A 27,787-nucleotide genomic window follows, 5' to 3' on the forward strand; every position below is an offset into this window, starting at 1 on the left:
ATGAAAAGTATATTTGTGTCATTAACTTTATTATCTATGTATTAAGATAATTAAGCAATACTTTAAAAGGGCATAGAGAAAATACTGTAGGTTTCCCAACACCACTTATATAATATAATAATAATAATAATTATTATTATTATATTCTAATTATAATATATATTGCTCTTCTTTTTTGTTTTTATTTTTTTCTGTTCTTTTTCCTGTTTTTTTTATGCCTTCATGGCTTTTTTTTAAAAAAGATTTTGTGTTTTTTTAATGATTTTTTTTGTTTAATTTAGTTTGTTAATGTCAATTTTTTTATTTTGTTATCAGACTTTCATGACACGGATCCCGAGTTTGACGAGTTAACATGGTTTGGTGAGTTAACCCATAATATTTTTTTTTGCTTTTTTTCTTTTTAATTATTTTTTTTGTTTGGTTTAGTTTGTTAATGTTAAATTTTTTTATATTTAATTATCAAACTTTCATAACACGTATCCTGGGCTTGACAGGTTAACCTAGTTAATTTTGAGTTAACCCGTCAATTTTTTTTTATATATAGTTATCAAACTTTTATGACACGAATCTCAGGTTTGACAAGTTAATCTAATTTGAAGGGTTAACCCAGTTAATTTTAATTTTTTTTCTTCATTAGTTTTTTTCTTCATGTTGGTTTTTTTTTATTTTTTATTTTTAATTAATTTATTTAATTATCACACTTTTATAACATGACCTTACAACCAAACTTATATCCAAGGCTCTTGGGTCCGGTGTTGCAACCAGATTCACTCAAACTTGAGTTATGTAAGTTTAATAATATTATTAATATTATAAATATTACTTTTGGGTTAAGCGTTGCAGCAAGACTAAAGGCTCTTAAGTATATCTTTGCTGAAAGATATAGCATTCTTAGATCTTAGCATTTTTTGATGTTTTTTATGCAAAGAAAAAAAATAACTCGTGGCGTATTTTTTATTTCCATTTTTTTTAAGCATTTCACTATGGACTGCATAATGCAGTCCACAATGAAAAAGCTAATGCTTTTAGTTTTTTTTTGTTATTTTTTTTCAATTATTTTTTTAATTTAGTTTCTTAATATTAAATTTTTTTTGTTTAATTATCAGATTTTTATGACATGGATCTCAGGTTTGACATGTTAACCCAATTGATTTAGTTTTTTTTTCTTTTTCTTCATTAGTTGTTTTTTCTTCTTATAGGTTTTTTCTCTCTTTGCTTTGTCTTTTTTAATTAATCTTTTTTTACTTATATTATTATTATTATTATTATTATTATTATATATACTAAAACTACTTAGTGTTTCACTATGCACTGCACAATACATTTCATAGCGAAACGCTGAGCTGTCTTTCTTTTGTTTATTTGTTTCTTGTATTTATTTAAATCTTTTTTTATTTAGTTATCATATTTTCATGACACGAATCCCAACTTTAACAGGTTAACCTGATTTGGTGAGTTAACTTAATTGATTCGGATTTTTTTTTCCTCATTATTTTTGTTCTTCTGATTTCATCTTTTAATATTGTATGCAGTTTACGGTAAAAAGATCGATGCCTTTATTTTTATTTTTATTTTTTTATGCCTTTCACTATGGATTGCACAATGCAATCCATAGTGAAAAGATTAATACCTTCTTTTTTTTTAATTAATTTTTTTATTTTATTTATTGATATTAGATTTTTTTATTTAGTTATCAAATTTTTATAATATAGATTTTAGATTTGATGAATTAATTCAATTGATTTAAATTTTTTTATTAATTTTTTTGATTTATTATATAAAAAATTAATCCGCGGTATCACCGCAGGCCACGTAACTATTCCTTATCCATGTCTTGCAGACTTCCTCTGTTTCCATTGGCCCTGTTATCAGCCACGACGGTAGATGTGCCTTCAGAACACAAGCCTGAAGAGCCCCGATCCTTCAAATTTTTAGCTGGTGCAGAGGAAGGGCCCCAATCAACCCACCTCCCCTGACCAAACTCATCATCAAGTGCAGATTTAGTTGTTCCGCCATCAATATCAGGCTTACGGAAAGCATGCACTGTAACACCATTGCTACAAGACACAAATAGAAACTCTCTAAATGAAGCCTCCTTGTGCTGATTATAAGTATCCCCACACACACCCCAAGCCATTGAATCCACATCACAAACAAAACGAGAATTATTAGATATTGAAAATTCGTGTTCAAGAGAAAAACCATTATCAAAATCCTTTACTGATGCACTAGTGCATGGAATATCATCCTTCAAATCTGACCTTCTAGGTTCTGTCCATGATTCGGAGCTGAAAGCTGCTGAAGATCGACATTGAAGCCTTTCATCATTCAAAGTTTCTGAAACACGATTGCTTACAGATTCCCCTGCCAAAATGATTACAGAATAACAACAAACCAATATGTAACGAAAACCACAACCAAAGCATACCGTAACAAAATACAGAAACATAAGGATTTTTCGAGTATATTTGCCGGCAACTAAAGGAAGGAGCAAGGCTTCACATTGATAAGACAGTAACAGCAAAAGCTCCCTCGTCGGCGATATAAAACCTTCCCGAAATTCCGACAAGTCAATATTGAACTGAGAGGGACCCCATTTATGGAGCTGCAGAACTGCCGGGCTCTCACCCCCAAGACAGTAATCCATCTAAAACGGTAAAAGAGAGAATATTCAACCATTTTATGCAATAATATAAATTAATTCACTAATCGCAACCCAAGCTCGCCGAAAAACTTCAACTATTCCACTAGATTAATCTGATTCCTATTATTTAAATTTATAATCATAATCAGCAAAAAAGAAAGGGAATACTGATAATGAAATGAGAAATAATTAAGGAAAAAAAGTTTACATTTCTTCTAATCGGAAAGAAATAGATAAAAATAAAATAAAAACCTGGACCTGTTGAGCGAATCGGTTTTACTGGAGTAACGCCATCTCTGCAAATCTCTCTCTCTCTCTCAATTTTTAGATTCTCCTACAGCAGACTGTTGTTTTATTTTATTTTTCTGCTCTGTTTTCTTTTCTCTCTCTCTCTTTTTTTTTACAGGATTTGAAGATGCGTGCGCTATTTGTGCTCATGAGGAGTTTGTTAGTTGTTTAGGACAGTCCAACGAATCTGGTTCTGACTTTCTCGGAGGCGGGATACTCTGCCGCTTCAATTTGCTGTGCTCATTATGTTTTCTTGGCGGCACAGCCCGTCGTGGTTGGAATATCTAGTGAGTATCTAAAGGAAGAACTGAACTTCGATTAATTTAGGTTTGGATATACAAGATTCATTCACTATACCTACGGTATGATGAGTCGAGTACAAATAATAGTTTTGAATTCAAATATAAGTATATATAATACCAAAACTGGCCTTAATGTTCATTGTCAACCCTAATACAGAGTGGCATATCAATAGATTCCTCTAGCCACCATCTCCGGTTCACATTAACGGGATTAGCGATGCTAACATGGCATGTTCTCAAATATTCCGAGGAACCTTCGTTCTTCTTGGAAGATCCCATGGCCTACCATTAAGGATTTAAGGTTTATTAATCCAATGATAAATGGGAGTTGAATCTTGATATTCAAATAAACTAATAGCTGTAGTTGTATCGGGTTTAAAAAAAATATTTTTTATTTTTTTTTTATTTTTTAATATGTTGATATTAAAAATAAATTTTAAAAATTAAAATAATATATTTTTTAAATTAAAAATAATATTTATCATTATCTCAAGGACTCAGAAACCCCACCTATAATCATACCACAGCCTTGGAAGCCAAGGAGAAGTATATATATAAATATTGAAAGTAATATTTAGTATACATTTGATAATGTAAGCAGTATTTTAAAAATATTCTAAAATTATTGTATTTTTTAGATTTTTTATTTTTAAAATCAACACATTAAATTATAAAAAAACTTCAAAAAATCATGATAATATTTTTTTCAAGCATTTTAAAAAGCAAATTGAACTTTTTTTTTAAATCCTTTAGTTGTTGAGATTTGGATGTATAATTTTCATGTGAATATATAATTACAAGCTATTTTTTCATGTGTATTTGAATTATTTTGATGTGTTGATATTAAGAATAATTTTTAAAAAATAAAAATAATTATTTTGATATATTCTCACACAAAAATATTTTAAAAAATAATTATTATTATATCCCAAATATTCCTAATAATAATTAATATTATCTTATGCTAATTCCATCGATCCTAGTCTAAACTCACAAAACTAAGTCTCTAGAGGCATCTCATATTAATTCATAATTTAATCATGGAGAACCCTAATTTATTTCTTTTTCTTGAAAGAAAGCTTTTTCTATAAACAATCTAACAGAGTTTAGAAAAATAAATTAGAGAGTTGATTGAGATATGGAGAATAAAAATAAATTCATTATAAACCATATTTTAATCTCTCCAATGTTTTTTTTTCCCACATATTTCCCTTTCCCTTTTCTATTTTTTTATTAGAAAACTCCTTTTTTTTCCTGTTATCATCAACTGCACGTTAAGCTTGGAGGGAAAACAATGCGAAATAAAACAAATTAGTTAGTCATAATGAATTATTAATGATGATAATAAATAATAAATCCGCCTCTTAAAGTGCTCCCACTCCATCAGCGCATTTTAGTAAAACCCAAATCCTCAGACATTAAAAAAATATAAGAAAAACAAAAATTCAAATTTTCTAAATTAAAAAAGAAAAAGAAAATTACCCCCCCTCTCTGCTGCAACAACAACTACCACCACCACTTGCCCCACCACCATCACCATTGCCAACACCAGTAACGACACGTCGTTCCTTCTCAAAATCCGATTAAAATCACAACAACCGAGACGATCCTCTCTCTCTTTTTAACATTTTCTTTACCGTTGGTGAAAAATTCAAAATTCTCTCATTTTCCCGATCATCCTTCTTTTTAATTTTCTTGACAACCAAACAGAAATTTTTTTCGATTTCTCTCGGTTATTTGCCTCACCTGTTGCTTGCCTCCGGCTTAGCTTTTTTTTTTTTTTTAATGCTTTGATTTCGATTGCTTGTCTCAGTGAGGCATTTCAATCTCGAATCATTTCAATTTCGAATCAGTGAAACCACTAGGAGGAGAAAAATTAGGGTTTCGGATCGATGTTTTTGGTCAATTCTAGGGTTTAACATTGGAATTTTTTAATTTTGTGTTTGTAGTAGGGTTTCCTTTAATGATCTGATTTGGAGAGAGATATATATATAGTTTTATGATGGTAGATAGACAATGGTGAGGCTATTAGGATTAACTCGCGGAGAATCGGATGATTCTCCGCGAGAGATTACCTCGAGGACGACTCCTTTAACCAGTGAGTCAGGTGAGAGTGGGTGGTTGATTAGGTTCTTTGACTCATCTTTCTTTTGTGAGTGGATTGCAGTTAGTTATCTATACAAGCACGATCATGCTGGGGTTCGGGATTATCTGTGTAATAGAATGTATACATTGCCCTTATCGGGTATTGAGAGTTATTTGTTTCAAATTTGTTATATGATGATACATAAGCCAAGTCCGTCACTTGATAGGTTTGTTATTGATATGTGTTCTAAGTCGTTGTTAATAGCTTTGAAAGTGCATTGGTTTTTGTTGGCGGAGCTTGAGGATTCGGATGATAATGATGGGATTAGTAGGATTCAGGAGAAGTGTCAGATTGCTGCCACTTTGATGGGAGAGTGGCCGCCATTGTTGAGGCCACTGAATGAGTCTTCGAGTCCTGGGAGTAAGAATCAGGTTTTGAATAGAATCTTGTCATCAAAACAGAAGTTGTTGTCATTGACTTCTTCTCCACCTCTACAGAAGTCTACGCAATTATCGGGGAATGGTTTGCAGGAGGATGGGACTGGGAGTCAATTGTCACAGGATGAGAATAAGATTTTTAAGAAGTTTATTCCTGGTCCCAAGGTTAGAGATGCTTTGTTGTTTAGGAAGTCAGTTGATAAAGATGATACAAAGGCTAGAGATGCTTTATTGTTTAGGAAGTCAGTTGATAAAGATGATACAAAGGCTAGAGATGCTTTGTTGTTTAGGAAATCAGTTGATAAAGATGAGGAAGAGGGTGGAAAGGATGGATTTTTCAAAAGACTTTTGAGGGATAGTAGTAGACGCGAGGATGAGGAGTTGACAACAAGTTCAGATGGTTTTTTCAAGAGGCTTAGAGATAGCATTAAAAGCGAGGATGAGGAGTTGACGTCCAGCTCAGATGGGTTTTTCAAGAGGCTTCTCAGGGACAATAGTAGAGTCGAGGATGAGGAAGTAATGTCAAGCTCCGATGGCTTTTTCAAGAAACTGTTTCGTGATAGTAAGAGTGATGGTGATGAAAAGCTGGTTTCTAAATCTGCTGAAGACGATGAAAAAGAGGGGTTCCTCAAGAGGTTTTTTAAGGAGAAGTTTGAAGACAAGAAAGATGGAAATGATCAGAACGAGGATGAAGAAAGCTTGAAGCTTGAAGAGAAAGGTTCAAAATCTGCAGAGGATGATGAAAAAGAGGGGTTCTTCTGGAAATTGTTCAAGGATAAGTTTGAGGACAAGAAAGATGGGACTGATAAAACTGATGAGGGGACTGTCAATGGTGAGGAAGAAGAACCTTCTGACTTTTCCTTGTTTCGAAGACTGTTTCGTGTGCATCCTGAAGAGGTCAAAAGTTCTCCTGTGAATGAAAAGAACAATAGTGGTAGCTTGCTTGAAAGCAGCCTGGGTACTGAGAATTTTTTTCGCAAATTGTTTAGAGATCGTGAGCGCTCAGTTGAAGACTCTGAGTTATTTAGTTTTAAGAAGAACAAAGAGGTATGCTGATAATCATTTTGTTCATGCTGTGTTGGGTTTGTCTGAAAATCTGGCTGTTGCTTTGCAGCACATTGCTCTTTTAAAGTTACAAAGCAGTGATCCTCACTTTATAATTGTTACTATCGAATGACTAAAGTTATTTCTAGTGCCTGGTGATCTTAATCAATAAAAGATGTGGCATTTACATTACATGTAGATACCATACACCAGCAGTTATCTGCAGTGGCTAAGTATTCTTCTTGTAGTTATCTGCTGCGGCAACAGAGTTATATTGGCCACTTTATTTGCATGCTTAAGTATGCGAAAGATTAGGGTCACTAAATGTTGTTGGTCGACTGTATACAGTTTTTCTTTTTTTTATTGATAGTGGGAGTGTAAGAGGATATGCTTAATCATGAAACATCACCACTGGATTTTTCATGTTTGAAGTAAATCACCTCTCTTGATTTCTTGAAAATCACACTCCATATCCTTTTAGTTTGAACTTTAAAATGATATTAGGGCTATGTTTTGTGCTTTTTTGCCGTTAATCTTTGTGATGGTATCGTTATCTTTGTTTAGTTTTTTCTGTTCTGTTCTGTTCATCTGGTTATGCTAGTTGAGAGACCCCTAAGTGATTTTACTTGATCTCATATTGGTCGCTGTAAAGTTTGATATACTTTTAAAAGGGTGTTGTGGTCATTATATCACTTCTGGGCTTGGATGCTTTGATGATAGTCTCCCAACATCATGCTTGCAATAGGAGCCGTGGACTAGTTAAGCTTAGAGTGATGCTGGAGGTCTGTCTCCATTTTTAGACCTTATCTTCTTATGAGGCGTGTATTTCTCATTGCAGTCATCTCTTATCATAATCCATATCTCAGGTACCTGATAAAAGGCCACTGGGTTTTCACTTGAGAAAAACAACTCACTGAATTTTGTGAGTGTGCAGCTGCTTTTAGCTAGTGAAGCCACTTGATGTGGTACCACCGAGGACATGGACTGAACCATTCGCATAAAGGATGAGAGGGATTAAAGGAGGGCATGAGGATGGCGCAATTCCTATTATAGAAATAAAATGATGTTTAGTTTGTGTTACAGCTCTGTTACAGCTCCCTTTTTTGTGGCCATTTAGACTTTGAGGCTATTGCATCACCCATAGCCCCATATTGTTCATGATATGGCAGGAAGTGTACAGAAGAAGCAGTATTCTGTTAGTGAGAAATATGATTAAGAAAGCTTTATATCGAAGGTGTGTTTTGGTTACATGTGTTTTGGTTACATGCAGAGAGGGCATTTAAAGATGCATTCCATTTAAGCAAAAGCTGAACTAGTGGTGTGTACCTGCCGATTGGTCACTATTAGGTGGGAGTCTTTGTTCAAGGGGAGAAAGAAATAGTTGCAACATGTAATAGCTGTAACTTTCAATTAAACAGATGAAGTTCATGAAATTAAACTTAAGAATATTATAATAATGTAAACAGCTGGGAATAAGGATTTTTGCAAGGTCATATTTACTTAGGAAAAGCATCTAGTGAGCTCCTTCTGCTTGCTATTGTTGATGTCCTGTATTTGTGCTGGTTGGGAGGTGCCTTTATTAAAGGTTCTTGGCTACAAGTTTCTTAGCATTTCCTTATTCAAATCTTCTGGGCTCTAATCTTGCAGAAGCATCCTGGATCACCTAAGCAACAGAATGAGAAATCAAACACAAAGCCCCCACTTCCAAATACTGCAGCACTGTTCCGGAAAGGGGCTTATCATGAGTCATTGGACTTTGTGATGACATTATGTGAAACTTCATATGGTTTGGTGGATATATTTCCTGTTGAAGATCGTAAAAGTGCTCTTTGTGAGGTTAATACTTTACTATGCTTTCTGTCTCTTGCATGCAAATATTATACACATAAGGGATTTGCTTTCTCGTCCCCTCTTTGGGCTGGTTAGCTAGCCTCCCACTTTTCTTGGATGAAGAAATACCCTTGATTTTTAGTTTCTTGCATTTTAAAATGAGGGTAGAATGGTGATTTGACATGATCTCTCTCTTTCTGGACACTTATCTGATTGTTCTCCATTTATCATCCAATCCCCAGTCAACAAAGCCTTGAAAAAATCTCAATACCTTGGAATTGAAACTATGAAATTAAGAAACAAGTCCAAGATGTAGACAATGGCCTGAGTCAGAAACCCTGCCTCTTCACAAACGACTGTCAGTGAGGATTTAGATACATGCCTTATGGAAGAAGAAATTATCGATAGGTCTAAGAGTTCTATCAGGCAGTAAGCTGTCGCTTAAAGTAATCTCCAATTCAATCTTAATTTATATTTTATTAAACATATTGCTATACAAACATTGAAATCAATCAGAAAAGATGGGAGTGCTATGAGATGAAAATTCATCTAGCGGCAAAGATGAAATAGGTTTTATTGTTCTGCAATGTTGGTGAGAGAAAGAGCAAAGATGAGATCCATTGTGTGAAGAGATTGTCTAGTTAAAAAAGAAAGAAAGTAAACTTGTGTATTAAAACTTTGAAATGATTGAAATAACTTTGAAATTTCAATTTATATGTGAGAGTAGTCTAAAAAAGTGGGCTGCATGCTAATCTACCCAAAGAATATCAGGTTAATGCACACATGTGGTGCATGATATTCTCTTGAATGCTTTCTGAAACAGTGTGTTTTCTCACCCTTGTGTTTTCAGTCACTTGCAGAGATCAACGTGCATTTAGCTGAGGCTCAAAACAGTGGAGGTATAAACCATTTTGGTTTTAGTTGAAAGATTGCCATCTCAAAACCACAACATGTTTAACTGTTCTGGCACTTGCTTCAGCTTTGATGATGGTATTATTGTTTAAAGGTGGTCTTAGAAATTGTGGCAAAGATTAATAATGGAGGGTTTCAAAATATGATGCAAAACACTTGATCTTGGAAAATATCTTTCAAATTTTACATTAATAATGGCAGAAGTGTCTGGGCAGTTGTTTAAATATGTATTACTTTTTTTAGCCCATTATATGTGTTTATATTTTGTACGCATTTCCCTAAGATGTTTGGTGTTGTGGAGACATTTTTGTACCCCTTTGAAAGATCATTTTGAAAATTGTGTTGCCAATTTATTAAGTTTTTCCTTTGGAAATGTATCTTTAATCATTGAGGATTGTTAGTGTTATTTGGGTATATAAGTTGGGCTGCTATCTTTTTTCTAGATGTTGGTTTTTTTTTTTCTCTAGAAAAAAGAGAGAGAGAAGAAAAGGAAGCAACCTCACTCTCTTTCTTCCCCCATCTTCCATCTATTATTTCTGAATTGCAAAAATTATAGCCTTGTTTAAAGTGCCAATGTGAGTGGTCCAGTTGATGTTTATTCTTGCAATTAGGACAGTATATGAATTATGAACTTATGCTTTGCTGATAAGAGTTCGCTGTTAGGAAGTAGTATTTTCAGTTTAATTGAAGTTCTCTTAATGGACGATTTTGGATATGAGAACTTTGACTATCAAGAATTTGAAGTTTGTATTGCTAATTAATTTTACTTCTTCCACGCATAAACCCAGTTAATATACATCCTTTTTCCAGTTATGTACATTTATCATTTAGTCGTTTCTCATTATTTTATTGTTGCTCTTTATAGTTTTAGGATCTCATAATTTTAATAGTGTTCTTTATACTTTTAGGGGTTTGCTTTCCAATGGGAAAGGGGATGTATCGTGTTGTTCACATACCCGAAGATGAAGCTGTTCTCTTGAATTCTAGGGAAAAGGCACCTTATCTGATTTGTGTTGAAGTATTGAAAAGTGAAATGCCAAGGTATGTTGTGGACTTAAATCACTGGAAAATACCACAGGGTCAAATTGGAATGCGTTACAATACAAAACTTCTTTTTTTCACAACAATGATTTTACCTGTACATATGCTTGATTTTTCTTCCTGTAAACCCTTTTCAGCAATAGCAAGGAGACATCTGGTACTCAAAAGCTTTCTAGAGGAGGAATTCCTCTAGCAAATGGTGATGCATTACTGCAGAAGCCACCTCCTTGGGCTTATCCTTTGTGGACTGCCCAGGAAGCTTATCGGAATAGTAGTGATAGGATGTCTCGATCAACTGCTGAGGCGATTGACCAGGCAATGTCCCATTCATCAGAAATGAAAATGAAATTTGTTAGTGTGAGTCTTTCAGTGGAGAAGCAATTCCCTATCCAGTCAACTATCATTGAAGCACCTAAATTGAATTCTGGCATCAATTGTATGCATCAAAATGCTTCACATTGTAATGATTTGGAATGGGTAAGGGTAGTGTTGACAGCAGATCCTGGAGTTAGAATGGAAGACACAGGGTATGCAGGGGCACCACGACGCAAGGAGCATCGTCGTGTTCCTAGTACAATTGCCATGGAAGAAGTAAAGGTGGGTTGTTGTGAATGGATTGCCATTATTGTGTGTTTTTGTCTTTGATGGTCATGATACAGCTTTAACTGTCTTCTGCAGGCTGCTGCAGCCAAAGGGGAAGCACCTCCTGGACTCCCTCTGAAAGGGGCTGGTCAAGATTCCTCAGATGCACACCCAAAGGTGAAGATTCATAAAAATTGATAGATCATGTTTTCTGTTTCTTAGTCCAAAATGATGGAATTGAAAGTTTTGAATTTCCACAGGTTGATGGCAATCCCAAGGCCAGTGATGCCTTATCTGGTGAACTCTGGGAGGTCAAGAAAGAGAGAATACGCAAAGCTTCATTATATGGGAAATTACCTGGTTGGGACCTGCGCTCTGTAAGTTCTGCATGTTGAACTATGTTTTCTCGTTCAAGTCTTGCTGATAATTGAAATGGTCAATGTTAATTGAATAGCACAGGCACATTTCATGTGTCTGTGTGTTTGTTTGTGGTTGAGGCTTCTCGTTTATGTGCATCTTTTCAGCTTTATTTACAAGAATCTTGACAATGTGTAGGTATTTACATGTATCCTTGTTTGTATCTTCTAGAATGCTTAATTGTCTACAGTGTTTGTTTTGATCTTTCCTTTTTAGGCTACCAGGTGAACATGTAATACTAATAAATTTCTGCAATTGCTATTGTTTAATTGCCTTCTGTTCTAATAAAAATTTTTGCTTTTTTTGTTTCTCATGCAGGTTATTGTGAAGAGTGGTGATGATTGTAGGCAGGAGCATCTTGCTGTGCAACTCATTTCTCACTTTTATGGTAGGTGCAGATTGTGTTGCATTCATCATGGCTAGCTATTCAGAGGTTGTTGGCTGAAAGCAGCATGTTTCTTCTTAGGGATGATTAAATAAGTCGGGCAATAAATTTCCTGAACTATTAAGTAGGATGTGTCTGTATTTGTGGCTATGCTAAATAGCTAAAACTATCTGCTTTAACCATGCTTGTCTCCAATTTAAATGAACAGTTAATCAATAGCAACTAAGAAGAATAACAGAAAATTTCTGGGAATTCTGGACTTCTGAAGTCCTTGTTTATACCTAAGAGGTTACTTTGCTGAAGTCTGATGATCTACACATTTTCCAGAATCCAAGTGGGCCCTCTTTTGCTATCTTCTTAATCTTGTCAGATCAAAATTTCTATCCAAATTCATTTTGCCTAACTTGAAGCATCTAAATGCCCTTGCTTTACATATTCTCAAGAAGACAGACCTTTTTTGTTATCTTCTTAGCGCATATTTGATATTATGGTTGAAGGGGCTTTTGAAAAGTGTTTTTTTGCTTGAAAATACATCAAACTGTTTGTTTTTTTGTCAGATAATTTTTTCATTTTTGACATCAGAACATCAAAATTATCGGAAAAACACAAAAAAAAAAAAACACATCAATTTGATGTTTTTTTCAAGGCAAATGTATTTTTGAAAAGCATTCAAAAACAAAAGCTACCGTACTCTCAAATGGGTTCTTAATGGTGTCAGATCAAATATTCCATCCAAATTCATGTTGCTAAACTTGATGCTTCTAAATCTTCTTGATTTTTTTTTCCTTTTTTTGGATGCAAATTAAACTTAGCTGTCACATTGACTTTGAGATGATGAGTTGAGCCTAAAGTGCATTCCAGTTAATGTTATAAGCTCCTATGCCAGAGTTATCTTTTTTGTTTGTGTCAAGTTCTTATGTTCAAATTATTCCAAAAAGTTGGATTTTGTTTCTTTTTTTTCTACAGTAGGTTCAAGCTTAAAATATTTAGGTTTTAATGCCAGATATATTTCAAGAAGCTGGTCTCCCTCTTTGGTTGCGTCCCTATGAAGTTCTATGTACTTCGTCTTACACAGCTCTCATTGAAACGATTCCAGATACGGTAATTATGTATGTTAGTTCTGTTTGATTTGTTTTAGAAGGACTGTTCTTTGGTATCTCAGTGATACTGCCTTGGTTTGCAGGCATCAATCCATTCTATTAAGAGCAGATATCCAAATGTCACGAGTTTGCGTGACTTTTTTGTTGCCAAGTATGGAGAGAACTCCCCAAGTTTTAAGCTTGCACAGGTATTAAACATTAAAAAATAGTGGTGCACTGACATTATCACCATGGTTAAACAGGCTTATTCACCCCAAGAATATCCATTGATGCATTAGCAAATGCGTAGTCATTATTTTGGTGGTTTAGTTAGGATGCTTTTTCTTCCTAGAAGTTTTGTGGCTCTACATGTATCAGTGGCTTTCTCGATCTTTTATTTTTAGGTGGAAAGCTACCACAGAGGAGCTTCTACAAGTATAGAGGACACAATACAGTAATTATAGATTTTGAAGAATTAGCATCCAATTTCTCACTACTTCTTTAGGCATTTTTTTGCAACAAGAAATACTGCACCATCAAGCATAAACTGGAATTCATATTAGTTTTAAAAAAATGTTGTTTCTCACTCTAGAAATGGTTGTGGATTAATGTGAAAGCTTTCTGTTTAATAGGCTCGTGCTTCTATTGGCAATGCTTCCTTCTCAAGCATGTTTTTTTTATCTGGGAAGGATGGTGAAATCTGTTCGTGATTTGGAACATTTTCTCATTTTAACAACATCAGTCGCCTAAGCTGTACATAGCATGGTTTTTTTTATCTGGGAAGGATGCTTTTATTTGGCATCTTATTGTTTGTTCATACATATTGGAGCCCCAGTTTTGATATTTGTAGTTTCTGGTTTATCATGGTTCCTGTAATTTGAGACTGCATCTTGTATCAGTGGTGCAAACCTTTGTCTTCCCCAAATTCTTACTTCTATAGTTTAACAGCAAATGGTGACTTGGGCTGTATATTTAATTTTCTTTTTTCCTTTTTCTTTCTCATTAAAGATACATCCCCAAGGTTTTATTTATTTATCTACATCTTATTTCTTCAGAGGAACTTTGTTGAAAGCATGGCTGGATATTCTCTTGTGTGCTACCTTTTACAGGTAAGGGGCCTGATCTCACTATCGTTTAAGAATGTGCAGGTCCCAAATGCAAATGTCCTTACTAGTGACCTCTCACCTGTCATACTCGTCCATCTCAGGAAACGATAGAAAATTATACTTTTTTAATGTTGTTTTAATGAATTTGTTCTAACAAAAAATGTTTTTTCAAGGAGAATGTAAAGATGTCCATTTCCAATTTAAAAATATATTAAAATCCTTATCCTTTTTGAAATGGACAAACGTGGGATGGATGGAGTGTTAGATTTTGAGAAAAATCGATGGCATATATGTGTATCTGTAAAGATGACTTTTTCTCCAGAGTAAGCTGCATCCTTCATTTAGGTGTTACTATCATGTAAAAAATATTCAATACTCCAAACCAACTGGTCAAATAGGGTGTATTTTCTTGTACTATGAGCTTTTATAACCAGAATGATTTCCACCTTATGTTTTACTTATTTCATTCATTCTCCGTGAGAAAAACACGTTTCTTTTTTATTTTTTTTCTCAGGTGAAGGACAGGCACAATGGGAACTTGTTAATGGATGAAGATGGCCACATTATACACATTGATTTTGGCTTCATGCTCTCTAACTCTCCTGGTGGTGTAAATTTTGAAAGCGCGCCTTTCAAACTAACCCGGGAACTTCTTGAGGTATGGTAGTCTATTTTATGTGCCAGTGTGTGTGTCCCAATTTTTGTTATTGTTCTGTAACTGGTTTTGGATTTTGATTATGGATCTTATTCCAGATCATGGATTCTGACGCTGAGGGAATTCCAAGCGAGTTCTTTGACTATTTTAAGGTAGTGATAACACTTTCTACTGTTTCAATCCAATTACACCATTTTGGCTCTTCAATCTCTTGTGATTGATTAACTTATCATTTGCCCTTCAAATGCAGGTTTTATGTATTCAAGGCTTCTTGACATGTCGTAAGCATGCAGAGCGTATTATTCTCCTTGTTGAGATGTTGCAGGTATAACTGACCTATCATTAACCTTCCAATGTTTTCTGTTGTTCTGGTCCTTTCTTTCATCTTTTTTTCCCCAGTATGTGGTTTTCATAAACATATGCATGGCATATGTTGTGTGACCATTTATGATCCTGATACATACATCATGAGACTGCTTTTGTCAAGACTGATCTTGGATTGCACATTTTAGGGCTTACTATGTATGTTAGATGGAAAAACTGAGATGAATAAATATGTGGGTGAGACTTGATGGCCCTTTGTGGATAAGAATGATCCTGGGCATGAGAATGTCCTGCTTTGTACAAGGTGGGCTGGTCGTTAATGTATGGCACTACTGGGGTCATGAGTAGGGATCAAAACCTTGTGGGACTGGTTAGGTTGGATATCTTGGGTTTTTGGACCTGTCCTTGCTTATCTGCTGTCTTATATACCCAGAATGTATCCTGGGCCTGGGCTATCGACATTCCCCTTCCTATTAGGTTTTTCATCAGCTTTCTCTTACTGTGGTCTTCTTTCCCGCGCTTGCCATTTGTTTGTACTCAGCGGCACTTGAGCTTGTTAGTTTCTTTCTGTAAACCTGCAAGTTTTCCTTGAAGTTTTGGTTCATAGTATAATTTTTTGGCAATTTCTCGATGATGTTCATGAAGCCTTTAGATCTTGTTTTGTTTCCCACAAAATAAAGTTGGTGAAGAAATGACAGCGTGCCATGGATTATTGTTGCAATATGTGAATTGTGGATTTGAAATTTTACCACTGTGATTTCTTTCTCTGATACGGAGTATTTTAGTCTGACTTATCAACCAAATCTGATCTGTTTCGACTTTAATAGCACTGGTTGTTAAAGCAAATAAAATCTGTTTGGGTTGCTCATCCCCAATATGCAACTGGGAATTTGGGCTGAGGAGTGATGCTTGAGAAGTGCCGAAGCTGATCTATGGTCGCAAAAGTTTGAAATAGGACAATTAATTTTCCTTGTTCTTAGTTATTTGATAGAGGGAGAAAGGGAGCTCATAATTTTCAATCCAACAAAATTATTTAATTTCTTCGGAGGGGTCTGGCTTTATGATTCTGGTGCTCTAATGTTAGCAATAACAATGCTTTGTTGACTGATGGACTTGTTTGCCTTTCCTTTTTCTGAATCAGGATTCTGGTTTCCCTTGCTTTAAAGGTGGTCCACGGACAATACAGAACCTAAGAAAGCGATACCATCTAAGTTTGACAGAAGAGGTGACATTGCAATTTTATATTCTTATCAGTCTGCACAGCATTTGAATGCTATGGTTGTCATGAGACAATGTGCTTCTTTCTTGCAGCAATGTGTGTCCTTGGTGCTCTCGCTGATCAGCAGCAGCTTAGATGCATGGCGGACACGGCAGTATGATTATTATCAAAGGGTTTTAAATGGAATATTGTGATGTTAGATTTGTTTGGTGACTGCCTTCTTTGCTCCCTTTGACCAAACCAGTCTGTCCAGTGAAGCATTTTGATTGGAGCTGTTTGTAACATGATCTCATATAATGGCAGTTGGTTCACTGCACTGGTTTTGGCAACTAGGCAGAATTGTGATGACAGTTTGTGACCTGTTTTCGCTTGGTGTGAGGAAATTGTAATATCGGCTGAAACACTTTTTAAAAGTCCTGCAGGCTGCATTTACCTCAGCAAGGTTTTCCTTTTCTCATCATTTCCCTTGTCATTTGTCATAGAATTCTGCTGGCTGCTGGGGAAATTTAGTTACACGACAAGGGAAATACTGCACTGTTTACCCATCTTCAGATAGGACATACTTGTACATAGTGCTTCATCTGGGGACAACGTTCCAGGCATGAAATGGTGTCTGAGGCTGTAATTGTTGGCTCACATCGCAGCTACTTCATATTCCACACTGGTTAGTGATCAGAAGCAGCTGAGCATTCCCGATTTTGTATCTATTCATATTTCGAAGTCTATTATTTTTTTCCGATCAAAGTTTGAACAGACTGTATATTGGATAGGCGACCCTGTCAGTCAGTAACTGTTCTCCGTTTGATGTCTATTCTTCCAAGAGTATGATTCTTCCATGCTTTCTACCAAAGGCTTGCTAGTAACTTTCTTGATAAAGGGTATATGAATACAACCTCTTAGATTAGATCCCATTTGCTCTCAACAGTTAGAAAATTTGTTCATTTGATATTCCTGTTGTATATCAGAGTTTTGGTGGCTTTGAATTTGGATTCCAGGCTGTGTTTTTCTTGATTAAAATTTTGATGTTTGCTAGGTCTTTTGAGCAATATTTGATTTTTTTTCTCCTTCCCTTCTCTGTCTAATAGTTTTTTAAAGTAGGAGATTTGATCTTGGACACTTCCAACTCTAAGTCGTCTAGTATGGACATAAAGTCTCATTGACTAGTTCATCTCTCGTAATGGTTGGTTCAAGCATGGGGCAGTTCATGCAATTTACGCTTTTACTTGGTGGAATGGAAGATGTGGGGGAAATTGACATTAAAGAAGTTTATTTAACATTCATAAATTTATTTGTTCTTCTGAATATCATTTCATTTTTTATTCAAGAGAATATTCTATGTAGTGCTTATCCTTTTGATATTACGTGATTCAATTTTCGACTGTGATGTCTTGTCTCCATAACCAGATTGGCTTTCCTCTCTTTGAAAGGCTTGTCAAGTTTTGTGGCAGTAGCTGGGGGTGGTGATCCTTTGCCTTAAATAAGGTCTTCTTCTGTAAAAGCTTTCCTCATCCCCTTTTGTCGTTGCTAATTTTCTATTTCTTCGTGGACACGATTTTAACCTATCATTATTCTGTGTTTTAAAAATATTTAAAAAAATTAAGATTTTTTTGTTTCAAATTATTAGTTTTTTAATGATTTAAAATTATTCTGTTTTCAAGAATAAATTTTAAAAAACATAAAAATATTATTACAATTTATTTTCAAATAAAAAGTATTTTGAATTATAATTACAACTAAACTTCTAAACATCTATTTAGGCTTAAGTTCTATTGTGCTTGGATTCCTGAAGTGAATTTTGGCTGAAATGAATTTTTTTATTTAAAATTTATATATATATATATATATATATATATATATGTTTTCAATCATTTTAATATATTCATATCAAAAATAAATTTTAAAAAATAAAAATATATTATTTAAATATACTTCTAAATCACAAAACATTTTAAAAAGTAATTTTTTTTAATGATGATATTGTTTATTACTTGAGCAAGCAAGAGCCAGACTTTTTTTTTTCTTGATATAAGTTGAAGGAATGAAATATGAACATAAATGTTTTTTTTAAAAAAAGGAATTAGAAGAAACCACAAGAATTTCTACTGAACAATCTTTTGCCAATTGATAAGTATTTGGAAAATCAAAATTAATGATCTGCAACAAGTGTTTAGTTGTGAAAACAAGAACAATTAAAAAGAAATTAATATCACCTATACATGGTGATTTAAGAGACTTCCATACATAAAGCAATATAATTTTTTAAGATTTTATATCAATGATGTATCAATATTAGGTTATAACATAACACACCCAACATAAGAAAAAAACAATACAAAAGCACATTCCAAGAACTAATCATATTTGGAAACAATTCTTCCCAAAACATTCACTCGATAATATTTTGAAATTTATGAATGCAACGGTGTAAATGTTTTCTTTTTATACACACACGCACAGATGAATGGATTAAGGCCTGATTGTAATGTGATAATTTTGATATACAAAAACTACTAATTTAATAACACTTCACCCTTAAAATGAAAATAAAAACAAAAACATAATTTATAAAAATTCTCTTTTTAAAAAAATACTAGTGTGAACAGGAAAATTCTAACAGTGCATTTATTATGATTATAATTATTTTTTAAAATGTTTTTTTATTCAGAAATGTATTAAAATAATATATTTTTTATTTTTTTAAAATTATTTTTTATTAAAAATACTAAAAAATATTAATTTAAAATAAAAACTAAAAAAATTTTTTTTTTTTTAAAACACAAAAATAAACAAAATATTACCCGACCAATCATCACGGCACAGCCACCATCCGCAAAGGGTCCAACAGGGTAAACAACCTCGTCATTTCCTAAAAATACATCGTTCCAGCTCTAAATGAAATAAAACAAAAATAAAAGAGAGTCAAAATCAATGAGGCAATCCAACCAATCAAAACACAAGGATTCTTGATCACGCCGATAACTAATTTATTTTAGTAACCAAACACACTCTTTCTATGCTAACCTCCTTTCTATATAAATTAACCCGACCCATCTAGGCCTCTTCCACTTACTTTTACGCGCATTGATTAACTGGGCACTGCAGATTTCAGCGTCTCTCTCTCTCTCTCCCTCGCTCTTGATCACAGCCTCCCCTCTCCCCGGGTACCATTTCTAGGGTTTCTTCTTTCTGTATTTACTTCACTTGTTCTGGGTTTTATTTTTGGGATTTCTCTCTAGGGTTTGTGGGTTTTTTTTGCTGTTTAATGGTTTTGAGCTGGTTGATTGAGATTTTTATCTGGGGTGTGCGATTTATGGTTTTTTTTTGTGGGTTTTTTATTTATTGAGGAATTGAGATTGTTTAGGTGGTAAATGTTGTGTTTTTATGTGATCAGTTAGTTTTGTGTTTTTTTATTTGTTTTCGTTTAGGGTTTGTTTTTGAAATCATCGTCTTGGTTTGGCGATTTAGTGTTCTATTTTTTATGGGTTTTTGTTGTATTTGAGTTGTTGTGGATCCATAGGAGTTGAAGATTGTGTTTTTCCAAAATGGGTTTGTCTTTTTGTTGTTGTTGTGTATATGGGTGATTTTGCTGTTAAAGTTTTGATTTGTGTTGGGTTTTATCTTGATCGAGCTGAGATTGTGTTTTTTTCAGTTGATATTGATTGTTATTTACGAGATTGTGTGATTTAGGTTTTTATTTTTTTTGATCGGTTTTATTATGTATATTTAAATACTGTCCTTGTGAAGTGATTAAGGTTATTTTTTTCTAAACTGGATGTCGCAATGTATTGAGTTTGAGCTGATTTTCTTGCTGTTTATTCTTTTCTTGATTGCAATTTTTTGGTCCTTTGAGTGTGTGGTATTTGGCTTGTGACTTGATTGTTTTGCGTGCCTTTGTTTTCTGGCTTGTCTTGGTTTGATATTATTTTTTGTTACTTCTACTTAGTTTTATTGGACCAGTGTGGCTAATAGAATGTCTGAATCAGGAATTATACTGCACACCCAATGTCTTTTGATCTCTACGAGACACAAGCGTCATTACTTTGGTGTGGTTTTGGGTTTATGACCCAGGGGAGGCCGTGGTGTTCGTGGAAGTTCATATTTAGGCACTGGACCTGACCCTTCACTTCTCTGTTTTTCTTTTGACACAAGAGTGTCATCCTTGCTGCTTTCAATATTTAGATTCATTGTTTGTGCAAAAGACAAAAAGTACTAGTGTATTAGATTTGGCTACCAACCTGGTAACAGTGCTTCGTAGAACATTTTTCTAGCTGCTTTTGAAGGATCACACGGTGTATCGTGATTTGGTTTTTCTTTCGTTGACGCTCTGTTGGATTTTCTCAATGGGGAGAAATAGTTCGTTGCCTCCTGGCTTTAGGTTCCATCCAACTGATGTGGAACTGGTAAAATACTATCTGAAAAGAAAAGTGCTGGGGAAGAAATTTCATTTTCAAGCAATTGCAGAGATTGAGATTAACAAATATGCCCCATGGGATCTTCCCAATAAATCTTGTTTGAGAACTAGGGATCTAAAATGGTTCTTCTTTTGCCCTACAGAAAAGAAGTATGCAAGTGGGGTAAGAAAGAAGCGTGCCACTGATATTGGTTATTGGAAAACCACTGGCAAAGACAGATCTGTTCAGTACAAAAATGAAGTTGTTGGGATGATAAAAACTTTGGTTTTTCATATTGGCAAGGCACCTAAAGGGGACCGAACAGACTGGGTTATGTATGAATATAGACTTGAAGAAAAAGAGTTGACTGACAAAGGAATTGCTCAAGATGAGTATGTCCTCTGTGTGATATTCAAGAAGGATGGACCTGGTCCAAAAAATGGTGCGCAGTATGGAGCACCTTTTGATGAGGATGAATGGGATGATGGTGATGATGAGGTGGAGAAGGAAGTGAATGCCCAGCCAGCTATTTTACCTGCTCTCATGGATGCACCTGCATTTATGCTGCCAAACAATCCAAACATGTCCATTGCTACAAGCTCATGTGTGCCAGAGAGCACGTGCACTGGACCGCTTATATCATGCCCTTCCCGAGCCCCATCAACAGCTTGCACTACCCTTCCTAGGGTTTCTAATGATGATGTTGCTTCTACAGAAGCTCTTCAGGTTGTACATGGGGGTGTGAATGGTGGTGAAGCTGATTCTTCTGACATGCCAGCTTTTCAACAACCATGTAACCCCAACAGTTTCATCCTTGCTAGCTCTAGCTCATATGTACCGGAAAATACATGCTCTGCTTACATTCCTAGCGTGGGTGCTACTCAAGTGGAAGCTCCTCAAATTGTGGATGAAAATGATGATATCCTTTCATTGCTGGCTATGTTTGACAATGACAATACTAAGGTCTGTTTATCTGTCCTTTTAACTCAACGTATATAATTATTTACTCAGCTTTTGGCTGTGTGCTAAAAACAGTGGCAGTTGGAAAATTGACTTGTGTGAATAGGTCTTATGGATCTATTTCGTATTGTCTATTCTAATTAGTTCTTGGGACTTCATTAATTATGTGATTAAACCTATTGTTTCTAGGTTTTGCTTTGTGTAGTTATGAAGGCATTGTTAATCATTTGTTAAATTTTCTTGATTGTTATAATGTATTACATGGCAGGATTTTTTTCCCCCAAAATTTTCTTTTGACTTGCTTCTTAGGTTGGGTATGTGTATGTTTGCTGTTTGCTGTTTGCTGTTTCATGGCCGCTTAGTTTCTAAAATCTGTTATCTCTTGCCTTCTCTTTTCTTTTCTGCTAAGAATTTAAGTTTTTTTGTTTGCAATTTTATTGAAATTGTTATCTAATAACTTAATTGAAATTTGATTTGGATTCAGAGTGTGGACTTTGGTGGGATTGCAGAGCCAGAGACTGATATATTTCAGAACTTGGGAGACCTTGCCACTCCGGAAGGTGGTGGGGATGGTATCCCCATCTCACAATATTTCATGGATCCGATGCTTCCAGGTGGCAATGCGGACTTTTTGGAGCTGATGGATCTAGACACCCCGCTCCATCGTAGTTGGGGGAAATAAATGTAATTCCTGCACTTTTTTATTTTTAAAAAATAATCATAAATTGTTTACGGGCTTTGATAGAGATTTAATCCAGTGATTCATACTTGTATAGTGTGAATTGGTTTTAAATCAATCTGTACTTGAAACTTGTTTCGAACTTGGTCAGTTCTGATATGATGAAATCCAAGAACTACTTTTCATTAGAAGTTTTGATGTCAAGTTAACAATAGCCTTGTTATTTTTCAGCAAGCTGTTTTGAATGATTTCTGCATGGCTAAATTTTAGTTTTTATAATCTGGTATTGTCAATAAAATGAACAGTGTCTACCATCTACACTGAAGCCGAGTTGCCCTAATACTATATGGATGTATATGCTGAACCCTGACCAATAGTTAAAAATATAAAGACAAGGCGAGCCTGTATATCTGATACATATAAGGTGGTGTCTGTCGAGGGTGAAGGACGAAGCTGATTTGTCATGAGAAATAGTCCTTGTATAAAGGCCAAGGATTCCCTATTTCATCACACAATGATTTTGAATCACCCTGTAACTAATCGACCCCGATCTCGTATATCATGAAGGGATTTGTTTTATATAGTTTTAGATTTGGATTAATTACATTCGCAGTGCTTGAAATTTATTGATAGTATCAATCAAGCGCATCATCTCATATTTAACTGTTAATATCTGGTCCCTGGCAAGATTCTTGCTGAAACACGGTCCCTTGCAAGTTTCGTTGATTTCATAGGTAGAACATATTGGAATAGTTACATAGCCTCGATCTTGTTCAGCCTATATCAGCGTGATCGCTCGATGCTAATCAAAATCGATCTAGCTATGTATCTCATCCACAATGTCACCAGTTCTGCACTCATCTATGATGCTTTTTACACCCCCAGTATATAACGAAATGGGTAAAAAAATAGAAGCAATAGCTACCCTATAGGTTCTTATTTGAACAATGTGACCGAAGCGCGAGGGTTCCGAGCATTGTTGTCACTGCAATCAGGGAAAGCAAGCACTTCTCAGAAGCCCAACAAATTCAGATACGTGTTTGTGCTCTATGCCTCATGCTGTAATTTCCCATACAAGTCGAAGCATCCCTTTGTTCAGCCTCTTATCCTGGGAAGAGAAGGAATAAGGAAAAGCATGTGAATGTCCATCGTCACACCTATCTTGTTCCCTATTCTTGCTTCTTCCTTGACTGATTTCGTGTGAGAATGGCCTGCAAACATTGATCCAAAACATGCATAACTTAATTAGCTATTTAATTAATTATGACCTTCCACTGCAACATAAAGCATGAGCAGATAGACTGTGAATTAAAAGTTGAGGGGGAATCCATCAGATAAACTAAGCATGACCTTCATTAAATGCTATCATCTCAATTAAAACCCAACATAAACCAAACTATTTACCTGATCTGACTTGACACCAAATTCTACTGCACAAAAAACTAAAGAAGCTTAGTTGATTGATTTAATGAAGCATTTCACCTGGAGTGTGAGAATGGATTGGTATTGTAGAGTTCTTAAGGACCAATTTCTATCCAAACTAATATAACAAGATTGACTAGCTTGCTTTTGGAATTGATTCCTAACTACTTGCTTGGTTTCCCAAATTAATCTATGGAAGACCCTATGCTTGCACACTGCTGGATAAATAAAGCACGGATGTCCTTTCAAAATGACAAGGTTTTGTCATTCAAAATATCTGACATAATACCACTGGCTTGCTGATGATAAAAAAACAGGAGTTTTACTACCCAGAGATGATAGCTATATCTGCAACAATCTATTGATAAGCATTGGTCTTCCTAATGATAAAAACAGATGATTGATGCTTCAAATGCATACATATTGTGAAGTTGTAGAAGTTAATTTAGCAATTAACCAAGATTTTATCATTATATCTTTACACATTTTTATAAAATAAATATTAAGTAAAAAAAAAAACTTATAAGTCTAATTTTCTCAAAGTGTGTGGAGCGGGCATGCACCGACACACAACATGCCTAATAGAGGCATGCTAAGTCTGGCCAAAGCCAAACCCAGCCACGATTGAGTATGGTGGTGTGCTAAGTTCCAAGCATGCTGAGTCTTGTTAGTACCAAACCTAATAGTTGGTAAGTCTAGCATTGGTTAGACCTAAAAGCAATTAGGTCTAGCCATTGCTAAACCTATAGAACTGGTATGCGCAAGCACAAATACATCTTAGTAGAGGCGCGTTGAATATAGCCAAAACCAAACCTAAAAGCTGATTGGATCTAACTAGCGTTAGACCTAGCACCACCAAGCCATGGACGTGTTGGATCTAGCTAATATCAGACCCAATAATGATTGGGTTTGGTAGTATGCTAAGTCCATGCGTATTTGGTATTGTACTAGTCAAACCTAGCTATGATTGAATTTGGTAATGTATCAAACTCCAAACACGTTAGGTCTAGTTAATATCAGACCTAAATTTTACTAGATTTGGCACTAGCCAAACTCATATATTACTGGGTATGGTGTTGACCAGACCAAATTGCTTTTGTGTATGACCAACGCTAAACCCAGTGTTTAGGTCTGGCAGATTATCGTCAAGCTCAGGTATAACCTGGGTGTGATGCCAGCTAGACGCTTGCACCATATAGGTTTGGTGCCGGCAAAATCTATTTCTTGGTTCTAGCAGGTGTTGCCAAGCCTAGTAGCCTAGTCTAATGTGCTGCTAGGCTAATGGGGTGGATCTGCGTGTGTTTCCTGAAAGTATCGAGCCTAAAGATTTTTATTATCATAGCCCAGGTATGACTAAACTTGCTACACCCATTGATTCAAATATAATACATGGATTTAACGTCATCAATTCTATAGATTTTTACATAAAATCTTAGAGAATTTATTTCTCAATAAATAAACTTAATTAAACAAGTTTGCACTCCACCAATATTGTTAAGTATATTAAAAATTTTCGTGACTCGTCATGTCTTAATATTTTTGCTTCATAAAATGAGTGAAATACAAATCACAATACATCATAAAATATTACAAAAATAAAATTACATTTCAATCCATCCTCTTCACAAAAGAACAAGACTCATGAGCTATAAATACACCATGAAACCTTCAGAACAAATATCTATAATCTTCATTCTCTATTACACACATATATATATTCAGAGATTTTTTCTGGAATATTCTAATATTTTTTATTAAAAAATACTTATTTTAGTATAAGAGTCATCACCTTCATCAAAAGGTACCTTTTACAAGTACTTATTATAAATAATTTTGGTCTACCCACCATTATATATAAGTTATCAAATATCTTAATTTAAAAAATAAATAAAATTATTAAGATAAATTAATTAACTAATTATCTAGCATGAAAACTATATCCCTAATTTTTTAAATTTCATCGCGTAGTGTGAAATTATGGAAACGGGTAGCTCGTTTCTATTTTTGTTAACGTATCATGAGAGTTTGAGTGGTGGAATATTTTGTACCGTTGAGAACTTCATTCATTTTGAATGGTCGATGCTTATTTATCCTATTTAAATGACTTCAGTAGTATTATTATAACCCTCCATGTGATTCTTTCGAAAATGAATAATTTGTGATGTGTTCTATTAATATTTTATAATATTAAACTATTAAAGTGTTGTTAGTTTTCGTTTATAATAAATTCCATTATTGTTGTATGATATTATACTATTAAATATATTATTACTATATTTAATCAATAATAATGTTAAAAATATATGAATTATTATGTTTTTAAAAAATCTAATATGCTCATACTTTATTTAACACTTGTTATAAATGTTATTTGTGATCGTGATTGTAAGAGTATTTTGACAACAAAAATTGTAATTTAAAATTAGTAATACTTTAAAAAAATCAATCAATTTGAAAATAAGATTTATATATTGAATAATTGATTAATTTTTTTATTTTGATAATTTAATTCATTTTTTTTAACTAAAATGATTAATGGTCATGCTTATTACGTGTAAAAAGTTCTTTTTGATAAATTTAAGAATTCTTATATACTTAAAAAATATTTTAAAAAAATAATGATATTTAAAAAAAATACTATATATATATATATATATATAGGGGGTAGAGAAAGAGAAAGAGGCACTAATAATAAAAAATAAAAATCGTGAACCTCCTCACTTTATAGCTTATAATTCTAACTTTTTTTTAATAAAGAGTATTAAAAAGCCCTCTCCTTCTTCTTTTATAATGTTAAAACCTCTATGTTAAAAAAGAAAAAAAAAATTTCACTTAGGATTGTTTGGGATTGTGATAGCAGTTGCAGTTCAAATTATTTTTTACTTAAAAATGCGTCCAGATGATTTTTTTATTTTTAAAAAATTATTTTTTATATTTAAGCTAAAAAAATAAAAACACAGATTGGATTGTGTTCCCAAACATACTCTTATTTGAAAAAAAAATTAACTTATCAGGAAAAAAAATCTCTAACTCATCAAAGTCTCATAATCCAAGTTAACATAGAGTCATATACATGTATTTGGGTTTAGTATTTTGTTGAGCTCGGAAATATTGAGTCTAACTGCATATTAAACCCATATATATTTAAACTTAATATTTAATTGAGTTCAAAAATATTAAATATAACAAGTTATTAGATTTATATAAGTTTATGCTAAAGCTTAGTTAAATCTAAAGAACTTATCATCATCCCTCTAGTTTCTTTAAAGAAAAAGATTTAAATAAAAAAATTCTAGTGCATAAAAAACAATTAAATCAGAACCATTCAATAAGTTCAAACATCCAATGATTCCACTTGAATTTTTTTGCAAGAACGCAGAGAGGGAATTCAAACTTTACAAGTACGGTGTTAAGAACGAAAGGCTGGCCTTGTTTAGAAGATTATCTCTTGTATTGAGAGATAATTCCTCGTTAGGCCAAACCTCTCTTTTCAAAATATTTTGTATTTTCCTTGTATATTGTAATCCCCTCTCCTGAAAGTCTTCCGCAGAAAATCAATTTGTAGGTTCAATATCAATATTCTTAACAAGTAAATATATTATATCTCAATGTTTTAAAATTTAAATCTTGCACTTAGTTTATTCCATATTGTCTTCTATCATTCAATTTGCTTGTCATGCCAAGGCTTTGGCTAAAAACATACAAAAGACAAATTGTCTGGAGAATTTCCATAAATTTCTAGTTCTTCATTGATTCTCTCTACGAATTTTTTTGATAAGTTGTTGAATTCTCTTAATTTAATCTGTTATGGGGAAAGCAGCTGGTGCCCCAAATTTGATTATATTATCCGAAAATGGTTGGCTATCTGAAGATGAGACGGCGGCAACGGGTGGCAATGATGAACTTTCTGCAGAAATTTGATTTATCGTGTTAGAAAAGGGACGTGCTGGTTTGCTAAGCTCGACAAGAGCCTGAAGCCAGCAG

The 27,787-nt window shown here is 34.0% G+C and overlaps 3 protein-coding genes across 7 annotated transcripts; 2 read left to right on the top strand and 1 right to left on the bottom strand.

Moving 5' to 3' along the window:
- Positions 1-1,816: 1,816 nt before the first annotated feature.
- Positions 1,817-3,299, bottom strand: LOC105124690 (uncharacterized). The gene is made up of 2 exons (XM_011024793.1): positions 2,903-3,299; positions 1,817-2,647 (listed from the first exon to the last, which is right to left on the bottom strand). The coding sequence occupies exon 2, from the start codon at positions 2,645-2,647 to the stop codon at positions 1,817-1,819; it is 831 nt and encodes a 276-aa protein (XP_011023095.1). The 5' UTR covers positions 2,903-3,299.
- A 1,397-nt stretch (positions 3,300-4,696) lies between these two features.
- On the top strand, positions 4,697-17,368 carry LOC105124601 (phosphatidylinositol 4-kinase beta 1-like). Of its 5 annotated transcripts, none has more exons than XM_011024682.1 (17): positions 4,697-5,996; positions 6,048-6,804; positions 8,449-8,637; positions 9,482-9,530; positions 10,452-10,584; positions 10,722-11,181; positions 11,263-11,343; positions 11,427-11,543; positions 11,902-11,971; positions 12,972-13,069; positions 13,152-13,256; positions 14,103-14,156; positions 14,668-14,811; positions 14,907-14,960; positions 15,059-15,133; positions 16,274-16,357; positions 16,444-17,368. In XM_011024682.1, the coding sequence occupies exons 1-17, from the start codon at positions 5,251-5,253 to the stop codon at positions 16,543-16,545; spliced, it is 3,318 nt and encodes a 1,105-aa protein (XP_011022984.1). In that variant the 5' UTR covers positions 4,697-5,250; the 3' UTR covers positions 16,546-17,368. The 5 variants fall into 5 exon arrangements, 4 of the variants coding, with proteins under 4 accessions (XP_011022984.1, XP_011022985.1, XP_011022987.1 ...); XM_011024683.1 differs by having other exon boundaries at positions 4,697-5,973; positions 6,025-6,804; XM_011024685.1 differs by having other exon boundaries at positions 4,697-5,962; positions 6,014-6,804.
- A 1,948-nt stretch (positions 17,369-19,316) lies between these two features.
- On the top strand, positions 19,317-22,585 carry LOC105124600 (NAC domain-containing protein 72-like). The gene is made up of 3 exons (XM_011024680.1): positions 19,317-19,512; positions 20,335-21,705; positions 22,187-22,585. The coding sequence occupies exons 2-3, from the start codon at positions 20,692-20,694 to the stop codon at positions 22,382-22,384; spliced, it is 1,212 nt and encodes a 403-aa protein (XP_011022982.1). The 5' UTR covers positions 19,317-19,512; positions 20,335-20,691; the 3' UTR covers positions 22,385-22,585.
- Positions 22,586-27,787: the final 5,202 nt, after the last annotated feature.

This window comes from Populus euphratica, unplaced genomic scaffold, assembly GCF_000495115.2.
Source record: "Populus euphratica unplaced genomic scaffold, PopEup_1.0 scaffold35.1, whole genome shotgun sequence".
Lineage (NCBI taxonomy): Eukaryota > Viridiplantae > Streptophyta > Magnoliopsida > Malpighiales > Salicaceae > Populus > Populus euphratica.